This window comes from Orcinus orca, chromosome 6 (genome assembly GCF_937001465.1).
Source record: "Orcinus orca chromosome 6, mOrcOrc1.1, whole genome shotgun sequence".
Taxonomy (NCBI): domain Eukaryota; kingdom Metazoa; phylum Chordata; class Mammalia; order Artiodactyla; family Delphinidae; genus Orcinus; species Orcinus orca.
Genome location: NC_064564.1, coordinates 116,450,017 through 116,476,815, shown reverse-complemented (window position 1 = coordinate 116,476,815; position 26,799 = coordinate 116,450,017). Strand labels below are relative to the sequence as shown.

The 26,799-nt window shown below is 43.2% G+C and overlaps 1 protein-coding gene and 1 long non-coding RNA gene across 5 annotated transcripts in view; one reads left to right on the top strand and one right to left on the bottom strand.

Moving 5' to 3' along the window:
• The window catches only part of SETX (senataxin), an 82,287-nt gene extending 62,320 nt beyond the window's left edge, over nt 1-19,967 (top strand). For 3 of the 4 annotated variants that reach the window (XM_049710851.1, XM_049710850.1, XM_049710852.1), the window contains 8 exons: nt 1,068-1,217; nt 2,175-2,282; nt 5,038-5,225; nt 5,802-5,894; nt 7,578-7,742; nt 11,131-11,229; nt 11,834-11,921; nt 16,141-19,967. In XM_049710851.1, coding sequence (XP_049566808.1) covers nt 1,068-1,217; nt 2,175-2,282; nt 5,038-5,225; nt 5,802-5,894; nt 7,578-7,742; nt 11,131-11,229; nt 11,834-11,921; nt 16,141-16,893 — 1,644 coding nt within the window. In that variant the 3' untranslated portion in view covers nt 16,894-19,967. The remainder of the gene's footprint in view (nt 1-1,067; nt 1,218-2,174; nt 2,283-5,037; nt 5,226-5,801; nt 5,895-7,577; nt 7,743-11,130; nt 11,230-11,833; nt 11,922-16,140) is intronic. The other variant, XM_049710853.1, reaches the window with a different exon arrangement.
• Nucleotides 19,968-20,143: 176 nt separating this feature from the next.
• On the bottom strand, nt 20,144-23,930 carry LOC125964624 (uncharacterized). The gene is made up of 3 exons (XR_007477816.1): nt 23,825-23,930; nt 21,818-21,857; nt 20,144-20,239 (listed from the first exon to the last, which is right to left on the bottom strand). It is a non-coding gene; the product is annotated as an uncharacterized LOC125964624 (long non-coding RNA).
• Nucleotides 23,931-26,799: the final 2,869 nt, after the last annotated feature.

Genomic DNA, 26,799 nt, shown 5'->3' with positions numbered 1-26,799 from the left:
AATGGTATTTGTATTTTTGAGCTGAGGTTTTTCTCTTGAATGTATTATTGACCTTCTCTGTGTGGCTAAATAAGTATAATTGAACTTAATGCATATTTCCACTAGCAGTTTGTTTATTAAAAATTATGTGGAAAGCTTTTTATTGTAACTTTAAGCTGAGCCCAAAATTAATCTTCCCACGTTTAAGGATGAATTCCATGTTTACCAGTATTATGGTTTTTGCCACTGATCACGTTGTTCTGTGAGCCATAAAATTAATTGTACTTGGCAGTTTTACTCATTAGATGGCTGAGAGGAGACGTATGTGACAGTTAACATGTGAGCACCAGAAGGCCACAGTCACCAGCCTCTTCTCACACACACGCCGTGGCATCCATGGTTGAATCTATCATATGTTCAGGGATGATTCACGACAGCTTTTTCCGGAGGGGAAATAGGCTAACTGAATCTGTGATGAGAGTACTAGTTTATTTATTTGAACACTGAATGATATGCGTTGTGAGGTGTCATTCATACTGTCAGTCTCCATCACAGTTTATTCCATTATAGTCTGGACCAAGGTTGTAGGATTCTACTGTGGAAGTAGAATGCTTGTCAGTTTCACAGGCGTTTTTGTTGGTACTAGCCCTTATAAAAGAGAGAACAATATTATGTACTTAAAAACTAACAGAAAAGGGTATGTTCAGGCTTAGTTCTGATCCTGGTTTTACTCAGATAATTGCTTCACAATCCTGGTTTTACTCAGATAATTGCTTCACAACTCAGTAGAATTACTTAATCTTTGCTTATTCTGATACCTTCCCTCATACATCAGGCTGTAAGAATTGTAATCCACTTCGTCCAAATTAAACCCTGAATACATTTTTCTTAATGTGCTTATTAAATCATGTTCTGAGATTAGACTCCACTGCAAAGTGTTCTTTCTGGTGGCTTCTGATTATCTTGAATGTTTCTGCTGTTTTCTAGGTTTGAGGTTCCTACCTTTTACTAGACATTATTCTGCCACATAATAAGTGTAGTTAGGAATTTATATACAACTGAATGTTGATTAACTTTTATTCTCTTAGGTTCAAGGACGCCCACAAAAGACACAGAACACCATCATCTTAGAGTCCCACATCATTTGCTGCACACTGAGCACGAGTGGTGGTTTGCTGCTCGAGGCTGCTTTCCGTGGGCAAGGGGGTGTCCCCTTTAGTTGCGTCATTGTTGATGAGGTCAGTAAGCAGTCGGCCATACAGCTTTGCCTAGGAGTAAGGAGTAAGTCTTAGATGAAGAGTGGCTGCCGAGATGTTGACAAAGTGGTCTTTGCATCTGATTTTGACCTGCCATTACGTGTGTATTCTCTTATGTTGAAATATGCTGCTAGTGACCCACCACGATGAAAATTGCTTTTTCAGTAGTGGGACTGTAGTCTTAGGGATTCCTGATTGTTCTTCATAAAATCCCTCCTAAGGATTATTGTAGCTCCTGCTTGGGATATCTCTGGTTACCTTTTGAAGCATTTTTAATATAACTCTGGACAGCTCTGAGCCACCATATTTTCAGCTAATATCTTTATTCCTACTTCATTCATTGAGCAAACATTTATTGGGTACCTACTATTTGCCAGGATGTAGAGCCAGAAGACAAAAGAGATGGAAAACGAGGTACAGAGAACCCATCCAGGAGATCCAAGATCCAGTATTCACCAAAACGAAGGAATAGAAAAGATGGAAGTGATGAAATAATTGAAGAAAATGCCATTGAATTGAAAAGAAGCTTGAGTCTTGCAACTGAAGCAGCCTACTGAGGAAGAAGGAAGAGAGTGGGATGGGGGTGGGACACACAGACACGCAGTCCCCTCAGGCATGTGCCCAGCAGGGACAAAGAAGACAAACCGGGGACGTGACATGGCCCTTCTAGCTTATGGCTGCTTCCCAAGTGGTAGTGGCACCTGAGTGGTGGCTGACTTCAAAACGTGTGTGGGGTTTTTTCCCCCCCTTCGGCGTTTAGAATGTTTTTGTTGTTTTGTTTTCTAACCAAAGAAAGTTCTTAGTTTTGATCTTTGGTGCAGAAGGAGAAAGTGTATGTTTCTGAATGGTTAGGACTCTTATGAATTGGATAGACTGTATATAGATAAATAAATAATAGAGATAATTCTGATTATGTCTCCATTCTGTACTCTTACCAAGGCCGGACAGTCTTGTGAAGTTGAAACTCTTACTCCGCTCATCCATCGTTGCAACAAGCTCATCCTCGTAGGAGATCCTAAGCAGCTCCCTCCCACAGTCATTTCTGTGGTACGTTTTTTCACATTCGTGTTGCTTTAAAGTGGAAGGGGCTTGTTTGGGGTTTTTTTGTTTTGGGCGGTGGGGCAGTCTTTCTTGGATCATCATCTCTTATTTGCAGGGAAAAACAGGGAATGGCTGAGAAAAGAGAACCACTGTTGAGAGCCTTCATAGTAAAGGTCTCCGGAAATGTTCCTCTTTTCATAATGTGCTTATGCGTATGTGACAGGAGCAGTGTGAGTGTCACAGACCAGAAGTTTAGGAGGAGGATGTCCCATGTGCAGTGAGCTGTTCCTTTGGGAAAGGCAGTGTGCAGCTGTTCTAAGGGCTGTATCTGGTTTATTTTAGTAACATAAACACCAAAACAATAATAAAATAAAAACTTTAAAAGCAAGGAAAAGAATCCAACCTCCTGATGTATATTTAAATATGTGCAAATTTGAGGAAAACAGTATCAAGAGAAATTATTCTTACAGTAACGTTTTCAATTTTAGGATTCTGTATCCTATAGTGCAGGAAAATGCCAGTGTCCCTCACATCCTCTGAAAGGGAAGGTGGTGAAAGGAAAGAGGTTGTGGGCTGTGCTTGTGGGAAGATGAGCACCAAAGTTGTGGTCCCCTTCACTTTGCTTCTTAAATCTCACTAAAGATGGCTCCTAGAAATGCACAGCAGAATCAGGATTCAGATGTTTTGGGTAATCTTCATAGGTCTAGATGACGGTTTTGAAATTTAATGAAATTTGAGCATTTTACTGATACATAGATTATTTGTACAAATAGAGAGTAGTGGCTGCATAAACAGTCCCAGAGAACAGACCATTTTCACAGCATTTCTGTTACGTTATGGAAAGAAAGCAAGTTGTTTTTGTTACTACTGTTCTTTGACTTTGGAATCATCAAAATGATAGTGCAGTTCTTTGACGTCTGAACACTCGTGCGTGACTGTTCAAGGGAGTAGCCTAGGAGCGCCCGCGTCCCTGAGTGAAAACCTCGTCCATAGGGCAGAGCTGCTGCAGGGGGCTCTGCTTGTGGACAACTAGGAGGAGCCAGCTGTGCCCTGCATTCTTTGAATAATGCGGTATTTCAGAAACCTACTCATTTAACTTCCTGAAGGGCCTTAGCCTGTGGTTAGTGAAAAGGGTTGTCGATAGGCCTCAACTTTACTGTCTACTTTGGTGATTGATTAAAAACAGCAGAAGTGAGAAAAATCCATTTGGACTTTTATTGTTGCAAAAATAAATAGAGGCTTATTGAGAAAATTTCAGAAAATAATTACAAAGTTAATTTTCTCAACATGCCTTTCTAATCCTAGGGATAATTACTATGAACAGTTTAGTGAGTATTTGAACTGTTTGTGGGCATGTGCGTGTTGACTTTTTTTTCAGTCTGTGTTCATTGAGTGCCAGGCTAATTCAGGCACTGTTTTTAAGTTCTGGTGTCATGACAGTGATGAAAACAGACAAAAATCCCTGCCCTCATGAAGCTGACATTCTAGAGGGTAACAGACAGTAAATAAGTTACTAAATTCAGAATGTCAGATGGTTATAGGGAATGTATAAATTTGTGTATATGTATGTAGGTTTTGACCTTGTTTAAAGGTGGCAGAATCAGTCTGTACCAAATTACCTTTTTTCCAGTCAGTAAATAGATCAGGAATATATGTTCATGTCAAAACATTAAAATCTCCATCATTTTGTAGGATGGACTAGTTTTTTTTCTGGAAGTAGTTGTGTTACCTCATATAAACCATTTTCTTTTTCCCCAGAGTGAAGTAAATGAGGTTTTTTTAGCTATAACTTGAATAGATAAACTTTGGGGGGGTATAGATGAAATTGCCAAGTGTCTACTAAAAATAGTCTCTTTAATTATACAAACCTATTTAATATCACATATGCAAATAATCACGTATATGAATAATACAAATAAGAAGTAATGCCTATTTTCTCCACTCTGATAGTTTGTGAAACAGGTTTATTAAAACTTTGCACGTACATCTTCAATGCTCATATTGTCAACATCACTTATAAAGATTGCATCATCTTAGTGGGTTTTCCAGAGCACATTTTTTGCTTCTAGATTATTTAAGATATAATACTTTTTGAATCTTGATATGATGCTACCATTGAAAAGTATATCCCAAGGCACGACCGTGATAACATTAAGACAGTTTTCTTCGTTTGTCAATTAAGTCACTGTATTTCAGATCACAGGTTTGTAACCCTTTCTTGGATTTATGAAATCAACTTAGTTGCCTGTCTCCTCCACTAGAATGCAAGTTCTGTGACACTTGATCTTATTCACTGTAGACTCTCAGCACCCCAAGTTTTAGCTGCTGAGTATATGATGGATGGATGAAGAAATTGGTCTTTCAGAGGCTTATTTACAATGACATTCATTATTTCTAGTTGTGAGAGCATAGCCCAGAAATAATTGTTAAAATCTGTGTTACAGTTCTTTGCTGCTTTTATCATCGATTCTTTCAGGTGACCCCTGTTAGCACCAAAATAGCGACAGTTGTGGTCATTCACAAGATCACATCTCGTTCATAAGCAGTATGTGGGTTTTCTAAATAAGGAGCAAATACCTTAACTTTTGTAGTCAAGCTGCATGGCTTTTCTAGGGCTGGAGTTGGAAACATCTTCTTTCTCTGAATCTTTGGTTGTTGGCAATACCTCTAATACATTTCAGAGCTCGGCGATTGTTTTTTTAATAGTGGGAAAAGTACAAATGAATTCTTGGAGATTATTGCTTTGTTTTCCTCCTTTCAGAAGGCCCAGGAGTATGGCTATGACCAGTCGATGATGGCCCGCTTCTACAAACTTCTGGAAGAGAACGTGAAGCACAACGTGATTGGCAGGCTGCCTGTCTTACAGCTCACCGTTCAGTACAGGATGCACCCAGACATATGTCTCTTCCCTTCTAATTACGTTTATAACAGGAACTTGAAAACAAATAGGTGAGTTCTGTTCATTGCATGTGTTCACCTGTTTTATTTGTAGGTTTGGCTGCTCAGGAAGAATAGCTCTTTTGTTGTGCTTTTAGGTCTTGTTATTGAAAACATAAAGGTTTAATAATTTTAATTATAAAAGTCCTATTGATTGTAGCAAATGCAGATAAACGAAAAGAAAGGGAAAAACCCAACCCCTATTTATGCTACCCAGAAGTACTCACTGGTAACACGCTGTCATGCCTGCTTGCAGTCCTTTCTCGGGGGGCACGCCGTGCTCTGCGTAGCACTCTGTGGCCTGCTTTTTTCGCTTACTGTGGTATGAGTAACTTTCCAGTCATGATTGTTATATTTTAATTACATGGGTCATTCTCCCTAGTACTAGAATAGAAATGAAATTCACGTGCTACCTTTCACTAAAATGTGTTATTTAAAAGTATTTAATTTTATTTAAAAAGAAGGTCCTTCTTGTCCTCTTACTTTCCCTTGCTCTCTTCCCCAGAAAGAACAAATGGTAATAATAATTCTAAAACGTTTTCTCTTGTAATTTGACTTGCATTCTAAGTCGTGGCTGCTCTTTTGTAGAATCACAGAGGCCATTCGGTGCTCATCTGACTGGCCATTTCAGCCCTACCTCGTGTTTGATGTTGGAGATGGTTCAGAAAAGCGGGATAATGAGTACGTCCTCCTTTTTCTTCAGTCCCCACTGATGGTCCCAGAATTTTTATATTGTTTTTGTTTATATTTAAATTCAAAATATTTTCCATATAAATCTCTCTGCCTAGTGCCAGTGCACAATCATTTTCTTTTAGCTGGGTTGATAACTTCACCTTTTCAATCATAAATTACTGATGTATTTATATATTTCAGTCTTGATCTTTTTTTTCTTAACTGGGTAATGGGGGTTATGTTACCTAACATGCGGTCAGCACTTCAGTAGATCCATGCTGAGATCACAGCTGTGAGTAAAACAGACGTGGCCCCAGCGCAACGCTGCTGTGGTCTAACAGGGGAGACAGACATTAACCAGGCCATCACCGTGGTGATTAATGATTCCGGTTGGGTTAAGTGTTGTGACGGATAAGTACAGATACAGTTGAATCAAGGTGTGAGGCAGAGGGTGGACAATGCTTTCAGCATGTTGGATTGTGAATCAGGTGGTTTGTGAATGACAGCGAAAAGGAGCAGTGGTTGCTAATTAGGAAGCACCTCAGAGGAGCCAGGGCTTCTTGTGAGAGAATAGAGGAGGAGCCCGGAGGCTGCATTTGTTAGCACAGATAGAAATGCCACCCCTGTATCATGACGTATGAAGAAATAGAAATTCCACCTCTGCATCAGGAGAGAGCTGCAGAGCAAGTGGTGTCCTCCGTGAGAATAAGATATTAGTTAATAGTGGTGGAGGGAGGGGCCCCTCAGTGAGGAAGTTAGAAATACGGAGCAGTTGGCTGGGGGGTTGCTGTTCCAGAGGGATTGTGGAGGTTGTAGTGGGGTCTGTTGGAATGGAGCAGAGGATTGAGAGTTTACCACATAAGTATTATGGGGATGGATGGTCATGAGAAGAGTGTTGGCCTGAGAGGTGACCAAATAAAGATTACAGGTATGGAAAAGAAAGCTAGCTGACTGGGTTGTCTGTATAGTAAGTCTTGAAATTAGAATAGTGAGTATTTAAGCCTTTAGGGTGAGACAGATAAGGTAGCCTCAGGAATAAAGGTGCGAGTGCAGGGCATCCTCCAGTGTGCACACGTGTTGCATTTGGTATGGTGATGAGGGAACGCATTGTAGTTCGGGAGATGAGTTGGGAGTGCAGGATGAAGCCAGCAAGGACAGAGGGACGTGATCCTGCTGTAGGGCCCCGTGTTTGTTCATCTCTGGGGGCTGGGTCACATTTAGTCTGTGTGGCTGCCATCCTCTCGGTCATGTGGTGCATGATCTGCGTGGCCTGTGGTGGGGAATGCAGGAAGGTAGTACATCGGAAGCACTTTTCTCAGTGTTGGGAAGATAGTAAATCCTTAGTGTTGGCTATTCATTAGTCATACCTTCATTATTATTATGAATACTTTCGTTCTCACTGTGGCTATCCCTGTTTTAATAAGTGAAGAAACTGGTGCCTTAACGTCACTTAACCCCAACCTCTTTTCTCTCATACAACTTCGTGTTTCACTGGGCAGTTATTTTTATATTTATCCATATGTACAATATTAATGGTCATTATAACAGCCTCTTTGAATCACTGCTGACTGAATAAAGATGAAACCTACCTGTGTACCCGTTACTGTAGTGGAAAACAAAGTGGAACTTAACTTAGCGATTGGACTGCTATTAGTTTTGATGTGTTGTATTTTTTGTTTTTGTCTTACTTAGCTCATATGTAAATGTTCAAGAAATAAAACTGGTAATGGAACTAGTTAAACTTATGAAAGACAAAAAAAGGGATTTTACTTACCGAAACGTTGGCATAATAACCCATTACAAGGCTCAGAAGATGATGATTCAGAAGGATTTGGACAAAGAGTTTGATAGAAAAGGGTGAGGCATCTCTATTTTTACAGATATTTCCACTTTTTCTGTTGAATTAAAATGAAGAAAGAGGGGATAGAAGGAAAGAAGAAAAGGAAACTTAACTCTAGGGAGTGGTCTTAGACCCTGGTAGTATAGAACAAGGAGACTAGGACCCTGGCTCCATAGACTTGTGCTGGGAGGGAGTGTGGTTACACTTGTAGCCCCTGCAGATGGAGTGCCTCCTGCCAGTTCAAATGTCATCACTGTTACACTTGACAATGGAAGTGACTGAGAAATTCTTCAGGCCTTTCCCTTTAGTTGGGTGACTTGTTATCTGAATTCTAACTCTACTGAGAATCATGTATTCACATTTCACTTAGAATAAATTATTTAACCCTTTTAGTGCCTTCATGTATAGGATGAAGATCTTGTTTTTGTCTCCTTTATACCTCAACAGTAAAATTAAAAACTAAATATTGGAAATGCATTAACTCAAAAGTTTCTGCACCTAGAAACACACAAAGTACCCAAATTGACTCTAGAAAAAAACAGAAACTTTGGATAGACCTATTAAATGTAAAGAGATTGAGTTAGTAATCACTTTCCAACAGAGAAAAACACAGGACCAGACTTCACTGGTGAATTCTGTCAGACACTAAGAATTAACACCAGTCCTTTGCAAATGCTTCCAAAAAATAGAAGGGAAGACTTTCTAACTCATTTTATGGGGCCAATATTACCCTGATACCAAAGCCATGGAGACATCACCAGAAAAGAAAACTATGGACCAATATCCTTTATGAATATGGATGCAGAAATTCTCAACAAAATAATGGCAGCTGAGCTCAACAGCATATTAAAAGGATTGTTTACCACAGTCAAGTGGAATTTATCTCAGGAATGCAAGGTTGGTTCAACATATGAAAGTCAGTCAGTGTGATATATACCATATTAAAGGGGGAAACCCCACACGATGATCATCCGAATAAATGTGGAAAAGACATTGGACTGAATGCAGCAACCTTTCATGATAAAGATACTCAACAAACTAGGAATAGAAGGGAACTTCCTCAACCTAATAAAGAGCATCTATGAAAAGCCCACAGCTAAAACATCATACTTGATGCTAAGATTGAAAGCTTTCCCCCTATGATCAGGAAGGATGCCTACTCTCACTGCTTCTGTGCAGCACTGTATTAGACGTTCTGTGCAGAGCAATTAAGCAAGAAAAGGAAATAAATGGCATCCATAATGGAAAAGAAGAAGTCAAAGTGTCTCTTCACAAATGGCATGATCTGGGACTTGCCTGGTGGTCCAGTGGTTAAGACTCCATGCTTCCACCGCAGGGGGCATGGGTTTGATCCCTGGTCAGGGAGCTAAGATCCTGCACGCCGTGTGGCCAAAAAAAATTCCAAAAACACAAAACCAACAACAACAAAAAACAAATGGCATACTCTTACATATAGAAAACCCTAAAAAAATCTATGGAAACTACTGGTCCTTATAAACAAGTTCAGCAGAGTTGTAGGGTACAAGATCAGTATACAAAAATCAGTTGTATTTCTGTACACTATAGAGAAATCTGAAAAGGAAAAGTTTTTAAATTCCATTTACAATAGCATCATGAAGAACAAAATACTTAGGAGTAAATGTAACCAAAGAAGTGTGAGCTCATACACAGAAGGACAAAACGTTGCTGAAAGAATTTAAAGAACTAGGTAAATGTAAAGACATTTCACGTTCCTGGATCGGAAGACTTAATATTGTTAAGATGGCGCCATTCCCCAGGTTGGGCTGCAGATTCATTGTTATCTCTGTCAAAATTCCAACTACCTCTTTCTACAGAAGTGGACAAGCTTATTCTAAAATTCACATGGAAGTGCAAGAGACCCTAAATAGCTTGACAGAGAACAATGTTGGAGGGCTCGCACTTCCCTCTTTCAAAATTTACTACAAAGCTGTCAACACTGGTACTGTCATAAGGGTAGACATATAGACCAATACAATAGAAGTGAGGTTCCAGAAATAAACCCATACATTTATGGCCAGTTGATTTTCAACAAGGGTGCCAAGCCTGTTCGTTGGGGAAAGAGTAGTTTTTCAACAAATGGTGCTGGAATAACTGGATATCCACATGCAAAAGAATGAATTTAGACCCCTGTCTCACACTGTGTACAATAATTAACTGAAAATGAATTAGAGCCCCGAGTCTAAGAGACAAAATTATAAAACTTATAAGGAAACAAAGGTAAATTTATATGACCTCAGATTAGGCAACAGATTCTTAGATATGATACCCAAGCACAAGTAACCAAAGGAGAAGTAAATCGGCCTTCGTAAAAATTAAAAACTTATGTGTTTCAAAGGACACACTATCAAAAGAGTGAAAAGACAAACACACACCGTGGGAGAAAATACTTGAAAAATATTTATCTGACAAGTCATATCCAGAATATATAAAGAACTCATACAACTTAATAAAATGATAGTCTAACTTTTTAAGTGGGCAAAGGATGTGAATAGCATTTCTCAAAAGAAGATAAACAAAAATCCAACAGGCACATGAAAAGCTGTTCCACATCATTTGTCATTAGGGAGATGCAAATCAAACCACGATGAGGAGCTATTTCGCACCCACCAAGATGACCGTCATCACAAAAACAAAACAAGTTTCGGCAAGGATGTGGAGAAATTGGATTACTTATACATTGCTGGTGAGAAACTGTAGAAAACAGTTTGGCATTTCCTCCTAAAGTTGAACATAGAATTACCACGTGACCCAGCAGTTCCACTCCTAGGTACATACCTGAAAGAATTGAGAAAGGGTTCACACAAAAGCTTGTACATGAATGTTCGTAGCGACATTATTCATGATAGTCAAAAAGTGGAAACAGCCCAAATGTCCAAAAATAGTACATAGGTAAAAAATAAATTGTGTATCTGTACAAGCGAATAGTCAGTCGTGGAAGGAGTGAAGTACAGTTAACAGTCTATGACACGGATGAACCTTGAAAACATTATGCTAGGTGAAGGAAGCCCAACACAAAAGGTCCCATGTTTTATGATTCCATTTATATGAAATTTCCCATATAGAAAAGTCCATAGAGACAGACAGTAGATCAGTGGTTGCCAGGGCCTGGGGAGGGGGAGATGGAGGCTGATGGCTGACAGGCACAGGGCTTCTCTCCTGGGTGATGGACATGCTATGAAATTAGATAGCGGTGATGGCTGCACACCATAGTGAATGGACTCAACACCACCAAATGGTGTACTTTAAAATGGTGAATTTTGTGTTACGTGAATTCTATTCCAGTTTAAAAAGATAGCATTAAAAAAGTAAGAAATACTACTGTATAAATATGTATATTTAATAATTATCTTTTTTCAGTAAATATGTTTCTCTTTTCGTAAATAGGCCAGCAGAAGTAGATACCGTGGATGGCTTCCAGGGTCGTCAGAAAGATTGTGTTATTGTTACATGTGTCAGAGCAAATGCCATGCAAGGTTCAATTGGGTGGGTAACTGTCATTATTGATTCTTTGCTTGTTTATGATCCAGAGTTAGATCTTTTTAATCACTGTTAGAGAATACCATCATTTGCTCTATTTTCTTATATAAAAAATTGAGTAATACCGTGAAGGTTTCTTTTTTAAGTTGTGAAGTTGATCCACTGTTAGGTCTGCTTCTCTTGGTGCCTTGTGTATTAACCCATGTCACAGTGTGAATCTGTTTTTTCACTTGATGAGAGTGAAACAGATTATTGAATCCAGTATATTTTGCAGGGGCATGTTCTTCTCCGTGGTATTTGTCATAATTGATCTACTATCATATTTTTAGGATCTTTTAAGGCTTAAAAATCATACCATTAAAATTTCCAATATCTCATCCCAGTCAAAATAGGAAATCAACAGACAGATGCATGACTTTGAAGGAAAGCACTGGGCATCTTGTTTGTTTGCTGTCCTTAATGGGAATTGCTTCTGTGCCAGGTCCTGCACCATGACCTTAAAGCAGGAGCCCAAGAAAAGCTGTCTGAAACGCCTGTGTCTCACCTACACTGACATGCCGAGTTATTCTGAAGAAAGAAGTAACTTTTTTTTTTTCCTTCTATTGCTTAGGTTTCTGGCAAGTTTGCAGAGATTGAATGTCACCATCACACGAGCCAAGTACAGCCTCTTCATCCTGGGACATTTGAGGACCCTGATGGTAGGTACATTCTAAAGGACCAGAGAACTCCAGAGTTTGCTCATCATGACTGATACCGGGTTGAGGTTTTGTTTTTATTTTTCATCAAAGTGGAAATGATTTCGAGGCTACAAACAATAATGAGCCTCTTCCCCCTGGTTGTTATGTCCTCCAGCTGCTTCTTCCTGGGAGCTTTTATAATGCCTAAACCGCTCACCCTTTCTTAGCCAAGACCCAGGTAGGTATCCGTAGTGTACTCTCAAGATGACCTTTAAAAAAAATTGTATCTACATCGTAGAATTGTTAAGAAGACATGTAAACCCATATATGTAAAGTGCTAGAAGATTGGTTAGCACTTAGTAAACACTCAGTAAATGTGGCTCTTAGCCTAGCAAGCCAGAGGGGGGGTTTGCAGGAAAGTGCTTGGATCTTCATTTTCGTCTTGGCACTTAGAGCAGCACTGCTTGCTGTTTCCCTTGAGGGCTGAGTGGCATCGGAGCTCGTCCATCCGTACAGATACTCCTCTAGAAGAAGGGGCAAGTTTACATCTGTAGTCGACAAATAGTACAGCTTAATTTGGTGAATCACAGCTGGATAAAGCATATATTTGCTGCCTGTCTCATTAGGTGTAATAACTCAGTTTCCCTAATTTCTGTATTTAACAGAGTCATTGTTTTATCTCAGGAGAGGTGCCAACTCAGTAGGTTTTTCCCTTGTTTTGGTTAGTTCCACCAGAGGGCGCTCAAGTACAGTCTTTCTCATTCAGCTCTTACCTAGATCTGTGGTCTTCAACCTTCGTTGTTTGTGTACCCCCTTGAAAGAATGTTTGAAAGCTGTGTATCCTCCGTTTTTAAGTTTATATTGAAAATTTTTCATCGTTCAGTGTTGATAAAGATTTTGTTTCTAATGTATTGTAAATATTTGACATTTTAAAATAAAGCTATTGGGCTTCCCTGGTGGCGGAGTGGTTGAGAGTCCACCTGCCGATGCAGGGGACACGGGTTCGTGCCTCGGTCTGGGAGGATCCCACATGCCGCGGAGCGGCTGGGCCCGTGAGCCATGGCCGCTGAGCCTGCGCGTCCGGAGCCTGTGCTCCACGGCAGGAGAGGCCACAGCAGTGAGAGGCCCGCGTACCGCAAAAAATAAATAAATAAATAAATAAAAATAAATAAAGCTATTAAAAATAAATCCATTATGCCACTCTTAAGTATATCCAGTGGAATAGAGAGCAGTGTTATTCTTTCTGCTCTTTAAAATTGAATTGCCATTTATACTGTTTAGGATAAAATTCAGTGGGGGTAGTTTATATATTTTCATAATTAAAAGCCTTTCTGTTAATATGACTATTAGGCTTTTCTGCCACAAAAAATTTACATGTAAATTTGAAAGTTTAAAGAATTGGTTTTCATAACTATTTGGGGAAACTGTGTGAAGGGTGCGTGGAACCTCTACTGTTTTGGTAACTTCCTATGAATCTATAGTTACCTCAAAGAGTTCTTTAAAAAATTATTTTTCCTGTGACCGTAAGGATCTGAGTATTAACGAACGATATCTTGTCAGTTGAGTAACGTATTAACAACTACTTTCACACAGTTGAATTTTGATAATGTTCAAACCAGAAGAGTAAAATGTTTATAGAGCTGTGTCTCTTAGATGCCCTGATTGCAGGAGCCTTCATGGGCACCCCTCTGTTTACCACCCCCTCTATTGGACACCCAGGCATGTTTACCTTCCCTAGCCGTGCGCCCTGTGGTCAGATTTGGGACAGGTGAGAGTTGTGGTGGTTGTGAAGGATGGAGTGGAAGGGCAGAAAAGCCCCAGGAGGACATAGGGGACTGGGGTTTGGAAGCTGAGGTTTGGAAATTGATTCCCAGAAAACGTGCTCACATCCCCCCCGAGGAAGTCTCTGTGAGCCCCAGAGTCACCGTCACACAGATTTGAAGACCACTGATGTCTAGCTGCGGTATAGACGTTATTATCTTCACTCTGGGAAGCCAGTGTGACAAAAAGAGACCGACAGAACAGAATAGAAAAACTTCCAGTTTATCATTTGGAGTTTGCAATCCAACTTAACGTATTTGTCCTTGGGCTTCCCCCCTCCCCAGCCTCTTTTTTTTTGGTTCTTCAGCCCAGTTTCCCTTATGGAGATGGAATCAGTGATTAAGGCACTTGGTTTCCTCTGAGAAATCAAGACTAATAGCCCCTTCTCAGAACTGTTTTTGTGATCTAGGGATTGGATTAAACAGCAAGTTCAGGTGCAGTAGAATTGGCAGAAATAGCAGCAAGGCCATCTGCTTTACATCTGCGTTCCAGCCACAGGGTAGGACGCTCAAGAGCTCTCCTGAGTCGGAGATCTGAGCCTGGTACTGCTTACATGCACCTTCCTGGTGCATGCGGTCACCGTACCGTGCACTTGATTTACACGACTTACTTTAAAAGACCCTGTGAGGTCTGCATTGCCACCATAGTTTAACAAATCCAAGAAGCCATTAGTTATATAATGTGCATCATTATTTTATGTTCTGCTATTGAATTGTGACACTCTGTTTTCACTTAGAATTTTTGTTTTATAGTTACTGAAAGAACTCTTTTAGACTTTCGACAGATTTTTATTGGGTTGGCCAGAAGGTTCATTTGGGTTTTTCTGTAACATCTAAATGAACTTTTTGGCCAACCCAGTGTCATACCACTCTTGTTTATACATAGGAAATACAGCAAAATAGGTAGACTAAGATACCCCTGAAAGCATCTCACTTTCAGACTAACACTCTGGTCGTCCCCATTCAGCATCCCATGTACCCTTGCTCACGCTCGAACCGTTCCCTGTGCAGTCAGTGTCTCATGAGAGGGCCCCACTGTGGTCCTGGGGTTTTTTCCAACTTCTCATCTCCATTCTCCAAGTTGTAGTGCTGGTACTTTATTGTCTTATCAGAAGATGTCTGTGGAAAGATTTTTCAGGCAAGAGCCAGGACTCATTCTTTTTAAAAGTGGTTTGTTGACTAAAAGTCAAGAGGTTGTAGTCGCCCAGCCATGAATTCCTCCAGGATTACATACATGGAAACTGCTGCCTGGCCAAGAGGTACCCCGAAGTCAGAAATGGTAAAATGTGAAAATAAAGCGCATTTTATTTATTTTATTTTATTTCAAAGCACGTTTTAGAGTCATTTAAATAAAATACTATTCATACTTTACAGTAAGGAAACAGGCTCAGAGAGGTCAAGTGACTTGACCAAGGTCACACAGCAGGTCAGTACTTTGTATGCAGCTTCACTGCTATACCCTTACCCACCTTCATGAATAGTGCAGGAGCCCCCATAAGGGGAGCTATCCTTTTCTTCTCGTTCCTTCAGTCTCCGTCTTTTTTCCTCCCTCATACTCTCTCTTTCTTCTTTCTAAAGAGGCCCAAGTTCTGATGGTTGTAAAGAAGCAATTTATTGCTGAGGAAACTCTAAAAGGAAGAGAGGAGAGATGCGGGAGTTGGGTTTTCGTTTTGTTTTGTTTTGTTTTTCCCTTTAGATGTGCTTTTCATAACTTAAGCCCTTCTAGAAAAGAGACAAAAGTGTGACAATATCTTTGGAATAGTTATCTCAGCGGATTAAGATGGTTTAGCCCTTTGGAGTTTGGGAAGCCTTTGGGAATTTGATGAAAGCTGTGGACCTCTTTCTAGAACAGTCAGCATGCACTCAAAAGTTAGAGCTTTCTGAAACCAAGCCTTCCTCTTCCAGAATGTTAGCCTTGGCCGGAGGCAGGCAAGACTCTAGGATCAGCAGTGTCACAGGGAACTTGGTGGGATGACGGAGCCCTTCTGTGTCCGTGTTGTCCAGGATGCTAACCCTAGTCACATGTGGCTGCTGAGCACTTGAAATCTGGCTGGTGCAGCTGAGGAAATGAATTTTTAATTTTATTTAATTGAAGATTAAATAGCTACATGAGGCTACCGGCAGTTGGTACAGATTTGCATGACAGCTAATTCACCACGTGGCCTGAGTAACAGTGGTAAAATGGTGGACGTTCTTTCTTAGAGGTGGTGCCCAGTGTTCTTTTCTAGCAGTGTGGCTTTATAGTTCTGTATTCCACCTTATTTTTCCTTTCAGCCTTGTCTAACAAGTAATGGATTCTTGAGAATCTGTTCACGAAGGTATACTTACTATTTGTTCAGAAGTGAAAGCTGGAACCTCTGCTTCCCAAGCATACGAGTGTTTCTTTGCGATGTAATTTTCTTCCTTCTCTTTGTTTCAAGGAAAACTGTCATTGGAATCAGCTGATTCAGGATGCACAGAAGCGTGGTGCCATTGTTAAGACTTGGGACAAAAACTATAGACAAGATGCAGTGAAGATTCTGAAACTCAAGCCCGTACTGCAGAGAAGTCTGACTCACCCTCCTGCTATCGCCCCAGAGGTGTCCAGACCCCAGGGCGGAGTGCCCAGCAACAAGCTAGACAGTGAATTTGCCAAGATGTCTATTGCTTCTTCCCTGTACCCCTCACCCTCTGACTCCAAAGAAGCCACTGTCACTGTTACTGCAAGTGACCCTGAAAGGCCACCCATTCAGGACTGGCTTCGGGACCCACGACTACTTAGGAGGATGGGCTTGGGCTGTGAAGCCAAAGGGAAATGCCTCAGTGAGCTGCAGCCCTCGAGCCCCCAGTATCCCGGAGCAGCGCCTCTCTCTGGAGAGCCAGGCTCCCCCGGAAGGCACCAGGATCCGACCAGTATCGGGCAGCAGCCCCCCGCCAAGGGAGCTGCTGTGAACAACCACAGACCTCACGCGCAGTGCGACCCTCCAGCTGCTAGTACCGATGCTTCCACGAGTAAGAGAAAATGTGCCCAGGAAGGGGAGGCAGTCAGCCACAGGAGGGAGACCAGGGCCTTCCCTGAGGGGGATCAGGAGACGTGTGGCTCTCTGAGCCACCACACAAAGAGGAACTCAGGCTGGGACGAGAGGGGGCTGGAGGAGGAGGACAGTAGCTTGAAGAAGAGGAAGCTTTCATAGTGGGGCCAAGTGAGACTGTCAGCCACAAGCATTACTGCAAACTTCAGGTGACCAGCTAGTAGGACTGTCCAGATAAGATTACTTTTTTCCTTGAAGGAGTTTGTGTGCTGTTGGAAAACAGAAAATGTATCCTGACACATGGGCCTCTTGGTCATCTTCAGTACCTTTTGTCAGTTGCAGAAGCTTTCAGAAGGCATTTGTGTATCAGTAATAATGTCCTCGAAGTCGAAGACTTAAAATGTTGATCTCTTGTTCTTCTGTAGAAAAGGTCAGACTGGAGAGGATGCTGTAAAAGTTGGAATGTATATTTGTGTAGCAAATAACAGAATCCTTTTAAAATTTGATCTGGTAGACAGCTTTTCTTTCCCCTGCTTAAAGTGTTAATCATTTTCAACAGAACAGACCTTATATTGAAAAAAAAAAAAAAGAAAGATGGGAGGAGGGCAGGTCCTTTCAAAGATTGTTGTAGCAAACAGACATCTTTAACAGCCCAGGCGGCCTGAGAGAAGCGAGTCAGTGCATTGGGTCAGATGCCTCTAGTCCTGTTAAATCAACTGGAGTGTCCTGGGCAAGACCCTGGGAAGCAGAGCTCTGTTAGGTGAAATTCCACTCATGCACCTTTTTAGACAAGGCACCTTGGCACAGGATATTACATTTCTGTGACGAGTTCGTCTGCCTGTTGTAGTGAGCGCGTAGTTCTCTAGCTAAAATTCTCATTCTTCGTGAGATAGAAGAATGTGAAATGAAAGAATAATTCTTGAAATGTCATTCAGATGCCCCCAGCATATTGTGAATTTCCTGCAACCTGGTAGGTTACAAATCCAGTGGTTGCCAAGTATTAGATCAGTGCTGGGGTGGCTTGTGGAAGCCTGTAGATCAGCAAGAGAATCCAACTCATGAAAAGCTGGATGTTTAGCATCTTCCCAGGGATTCTGGTCACCAGGCAGCTTGGGAACCAGGCAGGGCAGACCAGATACAGTATTTTAGGCAGGAGAGAAACATCCTCTAAAAAGAGAAGGATGGGGGCTTCCCTGGTGGCGCAGTGGTTGAGAGTCCACCTGCCAACGCAGGGGGCACGGGTTCTGCCCCGGTCCAGGAAGATCCCACAAGCCGCGGAGCGGCTGAGCCCATGAGCCATGGCCGCTAAGCCTGCACATCCGGAGCCTGTGCTCTGCAACGGGAGAGGCCACAGCAGTGAGAGGCCCGCGTACCGCAAAAAAAAAAAATAATAATAAATAAATAAAAAGAGAAGGATGGGAGAGGAGTGCAAATACTTGGCGTTGAGAACAGGAAGAGAGTTGACAGATTGCGTCTGATCTTTGGAAACCATCGTAAGTGACGCAAATACACCGCTGTGGTGGAAGATCTGGTTAGAGGGGTTGTGCTTCTGTGAAAGGAAGTGGCCACGGTGGGTGGAGATCAGAGAGACTTGGATGAGGGCAGGGCTGCCTAATTTCAAAGTCCAGTTTTCCAAGCGCACACACACTGATGTTGAGGTATCCCAGACTGAGAATCTGTGTTAGTAACAGTTGACCATTGTTTGAACTAGCGGTTTGTAGTGAATGCTGTGCAGCCCTAGATAATTTGGGGGAGAAATCACACATTCCTGAAGATGGATGTGCACCATTTGAAACTTTTTCGGTCATCTGCGTTTTTTTTTTGTTTTTTTTTTTTCCTCGGTACGCGGGCCTCTCACTGTTGTGGCCTCTCCCATTGCAGAGCAACAGGCTCAGCGGCCATGGCTCACGGGCCCAAGCCACTCGGCGGCATGTGGGATCTTCCCGGACCGGGGCACGAACCCGTATCCCCTGCATCGGCAGGCGGACTCTCAACCACTGCGCCACCAGGGAAGCCCAGTCATCTGCTTTTTAAGCAAAAAGGGCTTTGTGTTCATCAGGAATTCTACTGAAGCAGGTTATTAAGAGCTTTAAAAAAAATGTTTGGTTGCCAAAGGTTTAAACATGCTACTTCTTTGTTACCCTTGTCTCTCCCTCTGGTGTCCAGACCTCTGCTGATGGGATTGAACACTCCTGTCACTCGGGGAGCACGCGCTCTGTCCCCACAGTCAACCTCTGCTCCCCGTTCACGGAGGCAGGCTGAGCCCCACTCTGGGTCAGGGGCTTCGTAAGCTTCCTGCCTGGCCTTTGGCAAGAAAGCTCATTGTTTAAGTTTACTTTCCTACTATCTTGGTAAAATGCTTCACTTAGCAGACACTTGTAGTGACAGTTTAGAGAATCTAAAACCTGTAAGCTTATAGAAGAGGCATGCTGGAAAGAGCTGGGGTCAGGAACTTCCCCACTCCGCTCACACAACACGTGAAGTAAGCGCTCCCCACTGTACGTACTTTGCTGCCCCACCCAAACGATGTTATTTCCAGTTAAGTTTGGTGCCTGTTCTCACACGTTGTGTTCACTTTTGGTTCACCTTCCACCTAGTCTGGTAACGCGAGAATTAGTGCATCATCCCTTGTAATGAGCAAGCCTGTGTCCTGACAGCCTCTCCCAGCAGGAAACAGTCATACCTGACATTGCATTGGAATCGATTTGTGGTTCCAGTTGGTGTATGTATTTGCATTAAGCATTTCATATGTACAGTGTGGCCTTTCTTGATGTGGCTGTCATAGCAGTGTTGTTGATTGGTGGTTAACCTTACTGCAGGTGAAAAATACAGCTGTTACTTTTGTCCTTGCCATGGAGTTATAAGAAAGTGGCCTTGTCTTCTTTCAATCTTAGTTCTTTCAACATGAATATATTCTACTTAAAAATTCGTTTTGCTTCTTTGTATATGATTTGCCTTGGATTTACTGTGCAGTTTATTTCTGTGTTTTCATGTATTATCAGGAGCAAATTTGATAAGTACATGTGAATAACCTCCTGTAAATGAGTTTTATAACAAAATTGTAGTAAACTATTTTCTAAAGTTAGTTGTGCAGATTGATAATTTTTTTGCTGTAGTTTTGATTCTTTCTATGCTCTGAATTCCTAGCTGGGATTTGGCAAGCAGTAGCCCTGTTGTCTTTGTTAAAACCTGAATATTAAGAGAAAATGGCAGAATTAAAAGTGGAAACAAGAAAACTGACGTGGGTTAGGAGTTATGTGTTTTTGAATGAAGGTTCAAGGTACCTCCCAGGTACTCCATTTAGTCTGCCATTAGATTTATTTTATGCCGAACTTATCTGGTGACGATTTGCTTTATTCAGGTTTCTCATCCAGTCCGCACCCCCAGCTCTCCTTGCTTCTCAGCTCTTCTTGGAATCTTACCCATAAGGTTGCAGGGTGCACTGTGGCTAGTTGTGGTGTCAGTTACACGTTGACATTTGGTCCAGAAACGCATGCTCACCTCCAGGCTGAGATTGGGGAGCGGGTGAGAGAGGAGGGACAGATGAACAGTGACCCACGAAAGGAGCTCCCGGGGCACCGATGGGGGCGCAGGGAATAGATGGCCAAGTTGGGGGTCACCACTGATGGTTACAAAAGTATAAGTCGTTTTATAAAAGCAGTGGCTTCAGGGGGCGGTGAGATGTGCTGTGCTCCGCCAGGACGTGGGCAGCGCCAGCTTCGCTGGGCCTCCCGCTTATTCCGGGTGGAGGCACCAACCACCCACGAGGGTAAAGTGACGTACGTGTTCTGGGGCGAGGTGAACTTGCCAAGTGACCTGATGAGAGGTGAGAGCTCTGCGATGGCCATTTTATTTATGGAATTCGTTACTGCAGCAGCTGTAGCAGTGATTTTTAAAGTCCCTCCTGACCAACACATGCGCTGTCACCACCATCTCCTGGGTTTCGCCATTTATTGTTTGAGGAATAAATAATTCGGGGAGGAAACTGAAATTTACCTTGAGCTTAAATAGAATTTCCAGTGTTTTGCAGCACCGTGAAGGCGGGTTCTGTACACAGGGGATCCCTCCATAACTCTTAAAGGACCTGAGTTATCGTCACCCCGTCCTGCTGTACAGAAGGCATTTGCCAAGTCAAATGGCGTAAATGGTGTCTGCAGTTGGATGGTGCTCGGAACCACGGGCACTGCCTTTGTGCTCTCTTCGTTAGAGCTTGGGCCCAGCCGTGCTGGTGGACACTGTTGCCTTTGGTCTAAGCAGCATTGCTGCAAATTGAATTGTTAGTAGTTTTCAGCCTGGGAGGTGCACTTTGGAGTCACTCCCGGGCCCTACTCTAGAATTCCTGATTTCATGGGTCTGGGGGCAAGTACTTATGGCCTTTTTCTTTTTTAAACTTAAGCTTAAACTCACTCTCAGGTGTTTCCGTCGAGTGGCCAGCCTTGCGGCCTGACTCCTAAGGGTTCAGGAGGAAAGGGGAGCAGCCTTGGGGCCCATCGGGGTCACGTCTGCCTTCCTCAGTAATGGTCCCCCCACAGGGGCCCTGAGCGGGGCAAGGCCCACCACCAAAAGCCATCTGGCCATCTCTGCTTTTGTTCAGAAGGAGATTCCCAGGGGCTGCACAGTGGGGCTGGGGAAGGAGGTCTGGGAATATATCCAGAGAAAACCATAATTCGAAAATATACGTGCACCCTGATGTTCATTGCAGCGCTATTTACGATAGCCAAGACATGGAAGCAACCTAAATGTCCATCCCCAGAGGAATGGATAAAGAAGATGTCGTACATATATACAATGGAATATTACTCGGCCATAAAAAAAGAATGAAATAATGCCATTTGCAGCAACATGCATGGACTTAGAGATGGTCATACTGAGTGAAGTAAGAGACAAATTATCATATGATGTAACTTATATGTGGAATCTAAAAAAATGGTACAAATGAACTTATTTACAGAACAGAAATAGTCATAGATGTAGAAAACAAACTTATGGTTACCAGCGGGAAGGGGAGGGGGAGGGATAAATTGGGAGATTAGGATTGACATGTAAACACTATTATGTATAAAATAGGTAACTAATAAGGACCTACTATATAGCACAGGGAACTCTTCTCATTAGTCTGTAACGGCCTATATGGGAAAAGAATCAAAAAGAATGGATATATGTATATGTATAACTGATTTGTTTTGCTGTACAGCAGAAACTAACACAACATTTAAAATCAACTATACTCCCATAAAAATTAAAAAAAACAAAACAAAAACTACGCTGCCGCCATTCAGGTCACAGGGACATCTTATCTTGGTTCCTCTGGTCAGAGGGATGGGTTTTCTATGAGGATTTTCCCACAGTCCCCACTCACAGGGGCCTCTTTTCCTGGTCCTCCAGAAAACTACAAAACATTGCTGCTGCTTCCTTTACCGAATACCCCCCTGGTCATTGTAAGTATCTGAAATAGTTAATTCTGATCTTTTTTTATAGTCTACTGCCATAAAAAGGAAGGCATAAGGGCATCACTCTTCTTTTTAAAGTGCATCTATAAATTAAATCTATTTTTATTTTTTTAATTAAACTTTTTTAAAGAAAAAGTTGGAAAATTTTATTTGGGCCAAGTTTGAGGATTATAACCCAGGAAGAGCATCTCAGAAAGCTCTGAGAACTGTTCCCTAATTTTCTTTTTAAGCCCTTTAATTGCCACCTCTTCTAGTATTTAAACTGATCTAGTGAATCTAATAAACTCATAAACACGGTGAATCTCCAGTTCTTTTAAAAAAATACCATTTACATACATACGCTAGTATGTATAAAATGGATAACTAATAAGAACCTGCTGTATAAAAAAATAAAATTCAAAATATAAAAAAAAAAGAAACCAGAAAACCTGAGGTTTCTTTTCCTCGTATCAAAAAATAATAATAGGGCTTCCCTGGTGGCGCAGTGGTTGAGAGTCCGCCTGCCGATGCAGGGGACACGGGTTTGTGCCCCGGTCCGGGAAGATCCCACATGCCGCGGAGCGGCTGGGCCCGTGAGCCATGGCCGCTGAGCCTGCGCGTACGGAGCCTGTGCTCCACAGCGGGAGAGGCTACAGCAGTGAGAGGCCCGCGTACCAAAAAAAAAAAAAGTAATAAAACAAAATACATACCATTTAATACAGTGTTCTTAAACTTTTCCATTTAATCCTAAACTGAGTTATTTAGTAGGTTTCTAATTGAAATAACAAAACTAATCTGACATGAATATGCCAAATTCTCTTAAATGTTAAAAACACTTGAGTCATCAAATATGCTTTAAGTAACAAATAGAATTTGATATAAAAACATCACTGTCTTTTTAATTTACTACATCAACTCAGGTTTAATTTTCAGTCTTCACAAAATTAGAAAGCAGCCACTAAGGGAAGTTTTTATCTTCCTGCGTGAATTAAGGTTGGCATCCCAAAGCAAGTTAGAAAACAGATATGGGACCTGGGGACGGTGTATGTCCACAGTGACTCTCAGGCCACCGATCAGCACACTGGGGACGGCCTATGTCCACAGTGACTCTCAGGCCACCGATCGGCACACTGGGGACGGTGTGTGTCCACAGTGACTCACTCTCAGACCACTGATCGGCACAGACCCGGCTCTTAAAACTTCTGTGAAATAAATCATATACATCAGAGTGTATGTAAGACAGACGTAAAAGGAAAGACATAATATAATAGACACCCGTGTACCCCCCCACCCCATCATAAGAAACGGCACTGCTGACGCCTGGAAAGGTCACTCTCCATGTTTCTTCTAGACACTCCTCCCCACCACCCCCTTCCACTTAGTTGTAACCCGAATTCTGAATTCTGTAGTTTGTATAAAGTTTCACTGCACACCCCCAAATTATATTTACTTAATTTTGAAGTTTATGTGTTATATACGATGGGTATTCTGGGGCTGACTTTTCTCCCCCTCATCTTTACATTTCTGAGATGACTAGCCGTTATCCGCTCTTTTTGGGTGGAGGGTAGTATTCCATTTTAGGAACACGCCCCAGTCTGCCCGTTCTACTCTGATGGACTTTGGGGTTGTTACTGCTTTTCCCGTCGCATTCCTCTGGTACCCACGTAGAAGAGTTTTCCCAGGCAGTGCTCAGACGTTTGTCACGTAGGGACACAGGACAGGAAGGGACTCCAGAGCACCTAGACGTGGATGCTTCTGGGCCTGAGGCTGTGACTTCAGAGCTCCAGACGACAACACGGTCAGGTGCTCCCTTCCCCAGGAAGCAAGCCGTGAGGACAGCATGCCAGGTGGGGCCTGATTGGAGCCCTGCCCTTTGCATCATAATCCCCTTATCCCACCAGTAACCCCCCTTGATCACAGGAGCCAGACTTTGTGGGTTCCATTCTTTGCAACATAAATGCCTTGATTTGGAATACCGCTTACCTAGCAGTCTACTCTCAGGCAGTTATGGGGTCTAGAGACACATCCTGTGGTACTAACGATGTTGGACTTACATCCACCTCTCGGGCAGAGTGACAGCGGCAGATGTAAATAGATCCCGGTAGCTGGAAGATGTCCACAATGTTATGGTTAGGTGGCGGTTATAGTTTTGTTCTATATACGTGTATATATGTGTGTGTGTGTGTGTGCGTATGTTTGTATATGTGTCTGTATATAGACAGGCAAACACAAAACGTTTCTATAGGAAAAAGGACATTCACCAAAATGCTGATAGAGGTTAGGTAGTTTTTTTTTTTTTTTTTTTTTGTAGTAGACTATTTTCTTAGAGCAGTTTTAGGTTTGTAGCAATATTGAACAGAAGGTACAGAAATTTCCCATAAACCCCCTGTCCCCACCAGCAACATCCCCACCAGATGGTACATTTGTTACAATCGATGAAGCTACACCGACACGTCATGATCACCCAGAGCCCACAGCTTACATTAGGGGCTCACTCTTGGGGCTGTACAGTCCATGGCTTTTGACAAACGTGTAATGACTTGTACCCACCATCAGAGTATCATACAGAGTATTTTCAGTGCCCTGAAAATCCTCTGTGTTCTGCCTATTCTAGGGGGTAAATGTAAGTATTATATTCTGCATACATTTTTTCATTTTTCCATTTGTTGTACAGTGTGCATGAGTTACTTTTACAATAACTTTATTTTAAAGAAGACACACCAGTTCTTCAGTCATTTTCTCTCTCTCTCTTTTTGTTCTTTTTTTTTTTTTTTTTGGTTTTCTGGCCACCACGCAACTTGTAGGATCTTAGTTCCCGGACCAGAGATTGAACCCCGGCCCCCAGCAGTGGAGGCACGGAATCCTAACCACTGGACTGCCAGGGAATTCCCATCATTTTCTCTTTTTTAAAAGGTGTTGCCCCAGAGTCTGTGGAAAAAGCCGTGTTAACAAACCTTCATCATGTCCTGTGATGCTCCGGTTTCCGAGGTGGGCCGTGGGATGTCAGCAGTGTGGTACCGCCACGAGCCTTCCACAGGTGCTCACCATCTCTGGGGCTGTGTAACCTCCTCTTCCTCATGGAGGGCCCCCTGCCCTCACATGGCCTCCTGGCCTTCCCATCCTGTACCCCCAGAGCCAGGGGACACAGTGGGGGCTTAGGAAAGGGGTTGTTGAATGAATGGCTAGAGGGACAGCTGCTCTGGGAGGAGACCTCCAGCCACCTTCCCTATCAAGGGAAGGACGCTGTGCCCAGGACACCCGCCTGGGCCCTCCGGTCCTGGCCCTGCGGACCCGAGGTCCCCACAGTGCCAGGTGCGTCTGCAGCTGGGGTGTGATTGAACTCACCAGCTGGGCACCTCCTGACCTTGTGATACGAGGTGTCCTGGGCTCACGCAGACTGTCTCTGTCCAGCCATGGAATCGGACTTCACTCCGAGGAGCCCTGGTTCCTCTTAGGGGAGGAGCATGTTTAGAAACCAAGATCTGGGCTCCAGCTTTCCACCCTTCACAGACCACCAGTATTGGCTCCTCTGCTGGAAGCTCTTTCCAGAACTGAAGTCCCAGGAGGAGCAGGGTTGCCACTGGCCCAGCAGATCAGGGCCTCCCCAAGGTCTGCCTCCTATGTCTCGGTGAGCGTGATGGGAGTGAAGATGCCCTGAATGTGATCCCCTCCCTAATCTCTTCCTCCCGGTGGAGGATGAAGAGGGGCTGTGATGCCTATAGGGAGGAGAGGGTGCTCACTGTGCCCGGGCTGGTGTTGGGCATCAGGGGAGGCAAGCAGTGTCTGCCTGGTTCCTTGTGCCCTGGGACCCGGCACGTGGAGGTCTAGGGTATGTGCTGGGTGAGGCAGGGAAGGAAGGAAGGAAGGAGAGACCGAGTGATGCGGCCCCCCCTTGGCAGGCTTTGGTGGGGGAAGGAAATGGATAACAACAGCTGACACCGGTCACTTACTTTGGGGCAGCACTGCATGTATTAACTTCTTTAATCCTCACAATAGCCCCATGATGTAGGTGCTGTTTTTCACAACCCCATTTCACAGGTAAGGAGACTGAGGCACAGAGAGATGGAGTAACTTGCCCAAGGTCATCCAGGTGGTGGAGAACAGCTTCGAACCCAGGTGGTGGGATTGAGAGCCCCTCAATGCCATCCCTTCTGCCTTTAGAAACTCGCTATCCCCCGCCCCCCTTCCCCACACCCCCATGCTGCTCGAGGGGAGAAATGTGGGCACTGGGTCAGCTGTGAGATGTACAGCGCAGGACAGGCCCCAGTGCCTTTAGTGTCAGCTGCAGGGCACAGCTCCGGGAGCTCCCGGGACTCTGGGACCCATTCCAGCTGCTCCTGGCCGGGTCCCCAGGGCCACTTGCTCGGTCAGTAAAGTAGGCGTCCTCTGGCCAGAAGCCATCTGTAACACGGCTGCCGCAGGTTCACCCACCTAGCCTCCGGCCTCATCCCCCGCTTGCTGGACTGAAAGGTCTTCTGTGCCTCTGGGAGCCCAGCCACAGGGGTTCTGGGGGCCTGGCCAGACCCTATCACGTGGGAGAGGTGCATGGGTGGGGCAGTGGGCGGAGAAGAGGGCCACTGGTGGGGGCAAAAAGGAAAAGGGTGACGTTTTTCATGTCCTTTTAAAATTAAAAGATCTC